At 65.5% G+C, this 12,326-nt stretch overlaps 1 protein-coding gene across 6 annotated transcripts in view; it reads left to right on the top strand.

Annotated features, from left to right (window-relative positions):
- The window catches only part of LOC113203689 (protein numb), a 42,961-nt gene that overhangs the window by 3,143 nt on the left and 27,492 nt on the right, over nucleotides 1–12,326 (top strand). For 2 of the 6 annotated variants that reach the window (XM_052273104.1, XM_052273103.1), the window contains exon 1: nucleotides 1,382–1,673. The exons of 1 other annotated variant lie outside the window; for it this stretch is intronic. In XM_052273104.1, coding sequence (XP_052129064.1) covers nucleotides 1,524–1,673 — 150 coding nt within the window. In that variant the 5' untranslated portion in view covers nucleotides 1,382–1,523. Of the gene's footprint in view, nucleotides 1–1,381; nucleotides 1,674–7,506; nucleotides 7,779–12,326 lie in introns of those variants that run through there. 3 more of the 6 variants (XM_052273108.1, XM_052273110.1, XM_052273105.1) reach the window with 3 other exon arrangements.

Genomic DNA, 12,326 nt, shown 5'->3' with positions numbered 1-12,326 from the left:
GGGGGGGTCCCCAGCTGTGCGAAGGGCGAGGCGAGTGCTCTCGCGTCACTGAGACTCCTTGGGGAGGCGCCGTAAGGACTCAGAAATGCGCTCTACTGTACAGAACTCGTTCAAAAACTAAAGGACTTAAAACAAACAATAAAACTCGAGCCTCAACTCGTGAAAGGTTACACACCCTTAGGGCAATTTAGAAAGAAGGAAATTAAATCATACATAAACCCGCATGAAATGAGTTCTGTAAAGGAATGCAGAAATGTTTATGTCTTGAGCCTTAAGGCGGCTCATGCATGGGGGCCGAGCCCTTTAGCATACCAGAGAGGGCGGAACAAGAACGGGACATAAAGTAGCAGCATTTTACGGTAAAATTCGTGCGTGGGTGCGGCGGTGCTGGGTGCAGCAGGGACTGGGCTTATTAGGGAGCGTCAGGGCGGGGCAGGGCGGGGCGCGTGGGAGCATAAATGAGAGTGAAGCCTAGAATGAGTGAATGTGTGTGCGAGAGAGAGGAGCGGGCTTTAGGGCAGTCACTCCCACGGATAGAGCTCATTAGGCGAGCCGGCTCACACTGGGTCGTTATTGTTGGCTGACCTGGAACGGCTCTCCTGGAATCCAGGGAGAGAAAGAAGGGGTTAAGGGGAGGGGGGCGTTGATGGCATGTCAACACGTCGAATGGTGTTTTGACGAGTGGCTCTATTTATGGCCGACGTTCCAATCAGCGCACGAATCGAATCATAGCTTAAGTGCTTAAGTTATTCGGTTCAAATAGGGTTCTCTCTCGAGAGGACGAGAGGAGTGGATGATTACTTCTGCAATCGCGGAGCGGACATGGATTGAAAAGAAGCCAGGAAAGTTCAGTAGCACGGAACTGGCAGCCTTCTTGCCAAGAAAGTCGTGATGCCTCTCCACCGATCCGTTTTGAATGATATCGGCAAAACATCTTGAACGGGCCGATTTCGTGGAGTTGGCGCTGCTGCCTCCATCTCGACCGATCGGGTGAAGACTCGGGAGCGAGGGAAGGGGGGGGGGGAGCAAGGGCTTGAGAGGGTAGGGAGAAACTTGTGTCTCGCCGCTCAAACCGGTTGTTGTCTGTCGCTCCCGCGGCCAGGGTGGGGCGTACGTACCGCCTCGCTCGTGAGGCCATGCAATGCCTGAACCAGCACCGGCAGGCCCGGGCCGTGCCGAGCCGCGCCGCGCCCAGCACATGGCGGGGCCGGGCCGGCCGGGGACGGGATGCGTCGGAATGTCGTGCCGCTCTCTCCGTCGGCCCCCCTGCGGGCCCCTCTCTCCCGGCCGTCCCTCTCTCTCTCTCGATCCCTCACGGGCCGGCTCGCCCGCCTGCCTGCGGTGTGGTGTGGTGCGCCGTGGTGCGGCGTGCGGCCGAGTCCAGTCCGGTGCTATGCGCGGCTCGGCGCGGCTCGCCCATGAGATACGCCCCGTAGCGCGGTCCAGCGGTGCAGTGCAGTGCAGTGCAGTGGTTCAGTGATGTGGTGCTAGTGCTCGTGCCTGTTGGATTAACTACCGCCCCCATGGGCAACGCCGCCGCGCACGAGCCCCTGGGCAGGGCGTCCTCGGGGCTCACGGCCAGGGCCAGCCACCGCCGGTCCAAGCGGCGCCACGGCCACCCGCCGCCGCCCGGGCCGCCCGGGGGGCCGCCCTCCAGCGCCCCGGCAGCAGAGGTGAGCACCAGCGGGTCCAGCAGACCATGCGCGCTGGCGTCCTCGAGTCCAGCAGGGATGAGCCGCGCGACGACCAGAACGGGTTGGACAAGAGGCCTGGCGGCCGTGGGGCGCGGGGAGCTAAGCCCGGACAGGTAAAGTGGTCCGGAGACTGGGCGAGATTGCGGCCTCGGTTGGCATGGCGACAAGCGAGCGGGCGGGCGAGCGGGCGATCCGTCAGCGGCCGTGATCAGCCCGACTGTAGTGACGCTGGTGACGCCTGGTGAATCACCCCTTTCACTCCGCCCCCCGCCCCCCGCCTGCGTCACGGCCGCCCTTCCAGGAACTGCTCCAGCCAGCGGTGACTCCCATGCGGAGCCAGGCGGCGCCGGAGGCGCGTGCAGGGCCCTGCACTCGTACGGCGGGGCCTTGGCTGGCAGAGACTCCAGAAAGCACGCCGCAGCCAGCGTGCGCTTGGTCTCGTGCAGTTGTGACGGCCGTGCGACTGGACCGGGACCAACCAGGGGGCTTGGCAGTGACTCCATAGCAGGCTCCAGGCGGAGGCTTGCGCTGCTTGCGCGGGCGCCTGGACTCGTGCAGTTGTGACGGCCGTGTGACGGGCGCTCGCTGGCTGCGCTGCCGGTCGGCCTTCATATCCAGCTGCACAGACAGCCACAGCGAAAAACATTGGCAGAGCGGCCGGGGCAGGCCTTCCTGCGCACCACTGCAGCGTCTTGCCGCGGTCGAAGCCCAGGACGGCGAGGACGTCCACGACCTCGACGGAGACCCCGGCAGAGCGCACGGCCGTGGCGCTGCGGGCGGGCGGAGCAGGCCAGACGTAAATAAAAACACGCCCCTGCCGCATCTCCTCTGCCGACCAGCTGCTCAACACATGGCTCCCGCGGTGCATGTAAACCTCGGGCCGCTGGGGATATGAACGCGCGGACGCGGGGCGGACGGACCGACAGGCGGACGGACAGGCGGACGGACGGACGCACTTTAGAGAGTGATTTGTGGAGCGACTCGCCGAGGTAAATCTGGCGCCTGGACGGGATTTATCTCCCCGCATCCTCGGCGCCGCCTCTTCGATAAGGCCACTTGCTGCCCTGCTCCGCCTGCTCCGCCAGCGAGCCCTCCTGGCCTCCTCACTCTGCGGCCTCGGCCCCCGGCGGGGTGGGCCGCGCGCTGCATCCCCGTGCGCGAGGGCGGCCTACCCCGCAGGCTGACAGGCTGGAGAGAGCCGCTTCTGAGGCGCGCGCTCGGCAGGCCGTCTCGCTACTGCTGCTGCTGCTGCGGCCGCGCGCTGCGCTCGCTGGAATGTGCAAGGACGGTGTCTGCCGTGTGGGCTCTCGCCAGGCTCTCGCACGTGTGCACTAGGCGTCGCACACTCACACAGGGGATCCTGCCCTGCTTACAACAAGAAGAACAGTTCGGAGATCGCGCCGGGCCGCGCCACGCTCCGCCGCCGTGTCCTCGTAGGGCTTCTGGTGTGCTGTCGGAGCGACGATCCTCTCTCTCTCACTCTCCCTCCCTCCTGCCCGGGTTAAGTTACTCCTCCCGGCCCTCGTGCAAATCAATACCAGTCAGGTTACCCCGGTATCACCTTTCTATCCCCTTTTCGAGCCGGGGCTGGCTCGTGGGCCCCCAGGGTGCCCTGCCGCCCACCTCGCTGCCCCATCGTATCTCTGCGGGCGAAAGTGTCGCCACGCGGAGCGGTGCCCTACAGCCCAGGCGCAGCCGCCACGCTCCGCTACGGCCCGACGTAACCATGGCGACCGGGCCCGCTCTGCTGTCACCGGGGTGACCTTGCTCTTCTCCACGGCGCGACACGCCGCCATGCCGCCTACCGGAATCCGATGGGCTGCTGGTTTCCGATATTGTAGCGCAGCTTCCTCTCCTCGTTTCGTTCATTTCCCCTCAAATGCTTTATCCGCCGCCGTCCGTGCGCCGGTTTGCCCCCCAAGTTCCCCATGAAGACAATGTCGTCCATTTACTCCTCGCTGCTCCGGCTCCCCCTCCGCGTCGTGTGTCGCCAGCGGTGTACTTTCCGTCGAGTGATAGCGACGTGTCTCTCCCCGACCGGTCGGGGCTGTCCTCCTTGTCCTGTCCCTTGGCCCGATACAGTAGCCGCTCGATAAGTGTCCGCTCGATAACTGACCGTTTTAGGTCCGGGCCCTCGGCTCAAAAATGGTAAACGCTTACGCGCCACTCCCCTAAGCCGGTGTGATTGACAGGCCATCCAGTGCGTGGAGCCCTGGCTCGACCATTGCTGGACCCGAGGCTCGGCCGGGGCCTGGCCAGGCGGGCCGACCATGCCGACAAGCATCTGTCTTACCGGAGAAGCCTGCAGCAGCGCGCGGACACTTAGCGCGGTCACTTATCGAGCGGCGTCGCGACAGGTAGCGATCGGGCGGGTCACGAGCGACGCGCCGAACAATGAGATTCGCGGCCGGGCGAGGCTCCGAGACCGAGCTTTCCAACATCTGGCAAACGTTTTATGACGCTCGATAAGTGTCCGCCGCTGGTCCCGAGGTGCGGACACTTATCGAGCGGCTACTGTACAGTGGCAAAGCACTTTGTGGTGTCCGGACGGGCCAGTCGCGACCCGTCCGGGGCTGTCCCCGGCTCGCGCCGATAGAGAGGACGGGACGGGAGGAGGACAGCCCCGACAGGACAGCCCCGACCGGACGCGGCCCGCGGGCCACTGTAGCCGTTACGGGACTGTATTGCGATGGGAGTGACTCACGCCCCCGCCGGCAGTGTCGGCGCGCAGCGGCTCCGGGCGGGGCGGTGAGTCAGGTGCGCCGGGGGCGAGGTGAGCGGCGCGCACCTCCGCGTCATCGTCAATCGTCGCCGTCATCAACAACATATTTTAGGGTGACGCCGCGGGCTGGGCCCGCCGTGCCCGAGCGGCACCCCGGCGGGGTGCGCCAGAGAACATGCGGACTGACTGGACAGCCGCCAATTCCGTGCCATCCGCTGTCCGCGACAGGGCGGCCCGGTCTACCGGTAGAGTCCCATACACTGGTAATATCGGACCCTGTTCACCGGCAGCGGCTGCTTCTGTCCCCGAGTCGTTATCGGCCCGCCAGCGCCACATGCCGCCCCCGAGTCACGCCTTCCTTTGCGCTGCGGTTTAACACTTCCATGGCGCTGCATGCGGCGCGGTCGTCACGCCCGCGGCCGGGGCCGGGGCCGCCGGGGCACAGCCTCGACGTGAGGCCGCGAGCGGAATTCGACATCAAAGACGCGCTGGCCCATGCGCTCATGCACTTGCCCGTGCGGCGTGGTGTGGGAGGTTCGACACGCCCGCCCGCTCCGCCCGCTGGCCCAGATTCGCGCGGCGCGGCGAGGCACGCGCGGCGGCTTTGGCGGCGGCCGTGGAAGGTGGCGTGTTGTCACAGCGGACCGGAGGAGGCCGCCGCGATGTGATCCGTTCCGCGGCGCCACGTGACGGGCCGCGGCCGATGATGACGCGCTGCACTGCAGCTCCCCGCCCCGCCCCCTCGCCGGTCCGGCCCGCTCCGCCCCCGCTCCTCCCCGCTTCACCGAGGAAGCGCAGAACTTTGTTATCGTTGTTATCCCGGCAGCACCTGCCGCCACCACCACGGAAGGTTTTCCCGCCCGCCCGTGCAAAGCCCCGAGCACACCGCACGACGACGCATCGCCAATGAAATGACGGCACACTTTATTTTAGGTGAGGAGAGGCGAGGGCGAGAGAGGGAGAGGGGAGTGGAGGCACTCCGGCGGAGGTGTTTGCGCTCGCGAGAGCCGTGCTCTCCTACGAGCTCTGGACACGGGAGCGCGCCGGCCCGTGGCTCGACCAGGATTGATGGTGGCTGTCCCGCCGGGGCCCCCGCACCCCGCACCCCGCCCTTGTCTCCATTATGCTTCCGCACTCTGATTGAGCCGGCTCCGAGTGCGTCGCTGTGCCATGCCGCCGCGGCCGCGAGCGCGTGCCGCAATAACCACGCCGGTGCGGTAGAGGGATGGCGGCGGCGGCGGTGAGAGGCGCCAGGTGAGCGGGAGCGGCGCGCACACCAAAGGGCACGGCAGGCCCATAGCGAAGGCCGCGCCCGCCGCGCCACCGCGCCACCGCGCGCCCCCTTTCATTAGGGGGGATTTGCATCTCGAGCTCCCTTGCGAGGTTCCTTGTGACAGTTCTCACCACCTCCTGGCGGAGCGCAACCAGGACGACCTCGACCTCATCGTGCTGTGACCTCTGGCAGAAGAAAACACGAAACTGCCTCATTCGTTTCCTATACTTTTGAATTTTAAAACATAAATATATTGTACTGTCGCTAGTTTTCTTTTCTTCCTTGGCGCTGGTTGCGTCAAATGCTGTCCAAACATCATCGGCGGCTGGGCCGGGCCGGCCTTGGCTTTGGCCGCGGTGACCTCCACGATTGAAAGGTTCAGCCCGAACGGCCCGGCCGGGACGACCGCACGTTGGGCCACTAACAGAGCCATTGACATGTCGTGTCAAACCCGTGTCGACCAATTGTCACGTGACGCGTGCCTGTCAAAGCCCCTCCCCCGGGACCGCGAATACGGCACGTGTACTTTTATTGCAGACCGCAATCCCAGCCACCAATCGGCGGGCGGAATGCATGGCTATTCCTGCAACAGTAACAGTAATACGTATCCACGTCAGTGTTGACCCACTCTGCGAAATAAACGCTGCAAAAAAGGGACGAGTTGCGGTACCGCACCGCCCGCCCGCCGGCTTCAACCTTAATTCAACTTCAACTCCAAATAGGGTTTTAACGACTCGGCCAGTAGGAAAAAGTTTGAGTAGTTTGGAAGCTTTGGTTGGGGCTGCCACGTGTCGTGGCTGGGGCCCATGGCGGCCCTATGGCGTCTATTTCTGGTCCCCGGGGCGTCCCGCCGCTCGCGCGGGGAGCGCGGCGGGGGTCACGATGCGGGCGGGGATCCCTGGAGAGGGGAGGCGCCGGGGGCCCGGGAGCGCCGCGCCCGCGTCAGCGGCAGAGATGCGCGCCTCCTCCTGAACGCCCTGCCGTTGCCAGGTTACGTTGGAGTCGGGGGTGGGGGCGGCCGGACCGCAGCAGAACGCGGGGCTTCCCCGCCAGGACCCACAGCGGAGAGTGGTGTGCGTCCGAAATTAAATTGCCATACGGGCTGAATGGTCCCCTCTGGCCGCCTCCGCTCCGCTCCGTGTACACTCGGCCGCGGCCGTCGCCACGCGGTCGCTGCCGGACCTGCCTGCACGCCGGCGCGCGGCCAGCAGCCCAGCGCGGCCCTACGTACAGTACTCGCGACGTTCTAAAAGCGGGCCGTGGGAACGCCCAAATGAACCAGGCGGCGCGCCGGGCACGTCGAAGCCAAGTTTATTTGGGCGACTGAATCACCCCGCGGTTTAGCCAGGGGCGGCCGCGGGAGGCCCGGGCTGCGGGCTGCGGGCTGCGGGCGGGGCGCGGCTAGGGCTCTGAGACGAGCAGACGTCAAGCGCAGCTCACAACAAGCCGGACGGGTAAAAAAAGAAATATACACTCGGGTGTTCGAACCTTCCCCGTCGCTGTCGGCGCTCGTTGGCCGTCGTCGTCCTCCTGGACGGGTTGTATTCGGTCGCCGCCACGCGCCCGCCGCAGTCCTCCGTCGCCGCACGCTCAGGACGGATCGCCTGGCCAGCGGGAAGGACCCGTGGGCGCGCCTCCACAGCAGGATGGTGAGGCTCTTGTCCGCGCCGCGGTTCGTTCACCTGATTGCCCCTTACCCCACCCTGGCGAGCCGTCCTGGCGGGCCGTCCTGTCCCGCGGGCGCGCGTCCAAGCGCTCGTCCTTCACGCGGGGCTGGCGCGCGGCTGGCGCGGTGCTTGCCGCCGCAGTCTCCCCGCGGTGAGCCGGCCCGCCGACACGCTGCCCGCTCCGCACATGGCAGCCCATGGCGCCGCCCGGGCCGCGCGCGCCTCCCCGACAGCGACAGCGTCAGCGACAGCGACAGCGACAGGCTCTCTGAGGCACCGGCGCCGACGCCATGAGGTTCCACCCGCACCACGGTAGCGACGCGCACGGCCGCGGGCTGGGAATGCCCGTGCCGGAGCACCACGACGCGGCGTACGACGCCATGCCGGACATCCCCGAGGACCCCATGGCCCCCGTCAAAAAGGTGTGTAGAAGCGGGGCTAGGCTGAGCTGAGCCGCGCTCAGCCGGGCGGGGCTGCGCCGGGCGGGGCCACCGCAAGGGACTAGGAATAGCCGCGCATCGGGCCCACTGGGCCATGGCCTGGGCCCCTCCTCTCCGCGCACCCCGGCCCCCACGGGGATCATGATGGATGGTTGCATTGCTACCCCATTTTTCTCCCTCCCACCTCTTCCTGCCTCCTCCTCCTGTAAACACCGGTCCGCCCGTATTGCGTAAAAGTTGTCCGCCGTCGCAAATGCCCGCCAAATTCCTTTCAGCCGGCCGCGCGAATCCGTCGCCCGCGCGCCGGCTGCCGCGTCGTTCTATTCGGCTTGCACCGCCCGGCCTGTGCGAGAGAGACGGTCGGTAGTGTATCAATAATGCTGCTCTTTCCCCTCGGATTCCGCGGCGGTGTCGCTGCCGGCGAGAATACGAAATGAGCCTCATGATGGATGCGCAGCCCGCCGCCCGCTCTCCCATGGCGGCCCGTGTGGCGTGGCGTGGCGTGGCGTGGCGTGGCGTACCCGAACTACTCGCTAACTCGACGTGGCATGGCCGAGTCCCGGGTTTGTTCGCTCGGTGCACTGCTGAGAGACAGAGAGAGAGAGAGAGAGATGTCGGTTTCGATCACCACAGTGAAAGTTTTCCTCGACCCGGTCGCGCGCGCGGCGTCGTCGCTCGTGGCCGTGGCTCTTTGGGGCTCTCCATGGCGGGGCCCATAGTTCGGGCCAGACTATGACGCGAAGGCCTCTCTCGCTCGGCTATATTTATACTCGCGCCATATCCTGCGACGCGCTGTAATCTCGCTTCCTTCCCCTAATAAAGTGACGCGGCCAATCAGATTGCGCGGGGCGGGACGGGGGCGGGACAGTGCGCCAAGTGCTGCTCGGGGGTCCACACGGCGTGCCTGGCGTGACGTCACCACTCCGTGACAGGTGCCAGCTGACCTGCCGCGTCGCGCGCCCCGATGACGTCACTGGCGGCGAGCCTTTTGGCCACGCATTGATCCCCCCTTCTGACGCGCGCGTGCGTGTGTGATGCGACGACAACTTTAATATTTTCGTCGGCATTGCGCGCGCCTTTTCGCGACCGCGATTTCAAACACGCTTCGTTTGAACATAATAATAATACAAGAAGACAAACAGGGTATCAAACATGTTTGATAAATCCTTTTTTTAAGGACCAAGTAGAGATCAGGGGTCGGGGCGGGGGTTGCTATGGTAGTTAGGTGTGCGGTGTGTGTAAGTGTGTACAGCAGGAGTTTCGCGGGCAAACTTGGATGGCATCCCCGCTGGCGGTCAGGGAGGTGGGGGCGGTGGGGGTGGCGGCGTGGGTTGCCGTGTTTTGTAACGACGCGAGGAAGAGGACAGGTCGGAGTGGCAGGGGGCGGCGCGGCGCTGGGGTGAGCCTGATTAAGCCGGCCTGTCCACCGGGCTGTCCGTGATCCGGTGGGCGCCGTGATCTGATTACGACGACGCCGAGCGAAGGGGGCGTGGGAGTGAAGGGCGGCTGGGGTGGGGGAGGGGGCACTGGCGGACGTCATCCTCCTCATTAGTTGGCTGTCCCTCATGCAAATGCCGACGCGGCTCCCAAAATATAATAATAATAAGGTGCGCGTCAACGCCAAGGTGACAGGACAGAGCCGCGCACACCTCGTCACCCGACCTGCTTCTAACTGTGCCTTAATCAGGGCCTTAACCAGTTAAGCAGGCCTTCACCGGCCGCTCCCTCTGGCCGGGGCAGGCGCACGGCGCTGCCCGGCCCCGGCTGGCGCTGCGGGTGCGGGAGGGGAGGTTCTCACGCTTGATCATGATGGCGCGCTGGTGCACACTGTCCTGCTGCTCCGCGCACTCGAGCGGCTCAAAAGCAGTCCAGATGACGCCACTCCACCGCGGTGCTGGTGTGGCGTCCACCGCTCACCCCCTCTCCTCTCCCCTCCCTCCCGGTCGACACGGTGCAGCACACATTCACACACCTTTGCGGCGAGAAAGAGATTCGGCAGCCGAAGCAGACTCCTTGGGGGGAAGTAATATAAAAATGAAATGAAAAGGAGGGGGATTCGCCGAAAGGGGGAGGAAAGGGGAGGGGAGGAGAGGGGAGGGGCGGCAACCATACGATGTCGACATCACCTGGTCCACGCAGTCACATCCTGGCACCGCCCGCCGACACGTCTTTCTCCTTCCGAAATTGTTCTTATCGACAAAGTTTTCTACTTCTTCTCCCTCTCCTTTACGGCGTGTGCTTCGCGGGTGCAGCCTGCTCCGTGTGGGCCGCTTGCTTTGCGGCTCGCGGCTCGCGGCTCTGCTGCTACCGATGCCACGTCGTGGGAGTTGGGTTATTATTGGACTGATTCGCACGATCATCATCCCCATGATCGCTCATCGTGGCGGTGCCGGCCGTCATTTAGGTGGTCAGTGGAGGCCAATCCCAACCCTATCCCTCACTCACGCTCCCCCCTCCCCCGCGCGTTTTGACCGTTACAAGTGCCAGCGCGCCGGTACCAGCCCCGCCGCACTCCCCCCGCCCCGCACGCCGGCGGGAGACAAGCCGCGTCGTCAGGATACGTGCGCGGGTTCGGCCCGGCCCTGCTCGAAAGCTTTCTGTCCGTTCCATGAGTGGGAACTTGTTAGAACTCCTCGAGGCAGCCAGCGCCAGCGGCCAGTTTGTTTGGTCGATTCGTTCATTTCATTTTCCTTTTCCTCTCGCGCCGATGGTTTCTGACTGCCGTGAGGCACGCTACGTGCGGGGCGCGGAGGGCCTTAGGTAAAGCTCAGTAGCCTCGCAGCGTCCGACTGTGTGCGCCCAGCGTGTAAACGCACCGTGTAAACGCAGCACGCACAGCCGCCGTCGTCGGTCCCGGGACGTAACAACAACGGGGCTCTTGTACACCTATTTCCTCTCGTCAACAAATCGACACTCACACACGGACATCCTCACTGCTCACGCACGTACACGCGGGGAGGTGTGGTCGCTAGCGGTGGTAGGGGGAGGAGGGGGGGGGGTGTATGCGGCCGCGCAGCGCTCCGCCACGCCGCCGCGCCTTGCCGCGCATGTGACTAATACCGTGGGAACGGTGTAACGGACGAGGGGAGGGGAGCGGAGCGGCGGCTGGAAGTACACACAGTATAGCAGGAGGTGGTGGAGGGGTGGTATGGGATGTATCGGCAGCACCATCACTTGCAAGGGTTTTGCTTCAAGGCCTTCCCTCCACCTCCCTCTACAGACCGGCGCCGCCGCCACCACCACCCTCGCCTCCGCCTCCGTCTCCCGGCGTGGCGTGGCGTGGAGCGATCGCATGACTTCCATGATGATGTAGTACGTGGCGGGCCGGCGGCGGGGCCCATGGGAGGAGGCGTGCCATGAGGCGTGCCGCACGCCGCGACCCATTGTTGGCGCGCGCGCGTTGCCATGGGGACCAGCGCGGGGACCGCGCGAGGACGTAATGGCGGCCGTCTGTTTCCCTATAAGTGGCCTCGGCAGCGGTAATTGGCGCCAGGGTCGTCCCCACCCCCTTCGCTCTCCTCCCGCCGTCGCCTCCGGTGGGACCGTCTCTTTGAACAGAACGGTTCGGTTTAGCCGTCCTCTTGTTGTTTCTCTTTGCTCACCCCTTTCTCTCTCTCTCGTGTTTCAGGTGAGCACTCGACCTCCTCCTCCTCGTCCTCCGGGCTGCAGCAGGAGGACGCTGCGGGTCCCCGTCGAGGCCGCCGTCGAGCGGGTCCTGGAGCCTCCGCCACCCGACGGCCGCGCGTGATGGATAACGCCGTCAAGTCGAGGCTTCTAATTGACGGTGCGGGCTTGCTCCTTAATTGAACCGGCGGCGGGGTCGGTCCAGTCCGGTCGGCCCGTCCAGCGCAGCGGGCTGCGGGCGTCATCCGGGGGCGGTGGTCCGGGCGGCAGGCAGGCCAGCGCGGGGGTTGGTCGCTTCCCGCCGCTCCTACCTCTCACTGACTGACGCATGACGTTTTGATCGGCGCTGTTGAAGCGGCGGCTCGCGGGTGTCGGCCAGGGTGGGTCTGGGCCCGGGCCGCTGGCGGGTGTCGGATGTCCGGCGCGCCGGCCGGGTCCGTTTCCCGTCTCCTCCGCCCCCCCCCCCGGAGCCCCCGCACTGCCCGAGCACGCGCCGCGGGAATGGGCCCTCCCCCGGGGCGGCCCCAGGGCGAGCTCCAGGGCCGCGGGGACGCCACTCGGTCCCAATTCAATGCGGCGATGGCCCGTCCCACTCCCATTCATCGAGGACGACCCGAACGACCCCAGCATGCCAACGAAGGGCTCATCTCTAGGGGGTGGGCGACGGCCTGCGCGGCCCCCCGGGGCCCCGGGCTTCTGTAAAACGGTCCACGCCTCTGGCTTTATTCAGGCAGGGGGATGGGGGTGGGCTCCCAGCATGGTAGGAGGAAATGTGGACGAATGAGATGGAAGCGGTCGGGGCCGCGGGAGGGATCTTCCTGATCCACCGGGTGGGCAAGGTCAGAGGGCACGCGAAGCCGGTGCTGAAAGCCCTGGGGCCTACCCCCGCCCACCCTTCGCCCGACC

This window comes from Frankliniella occidentalis, unplaced genomic scaffold (genome assembly GCF_000697945.3).
Source record: "Frankliniella occidentalis isolate FOCC.00 unplaced genomic scaffold, Focc_3.1 Scaffold247, whole genome shotgun sequence".
NCBI lineage: Eukaryota > Metazoa > Arthropoda > Insecta > Thysanoptera > Thripidae > Frankliniella > Frankliniella occidentalis.
The sequence above is the reverse complement of the archived record's forward strand: the minus strand, read 5'-3'. Positions and strand labels throughout refer to the sequence as shown.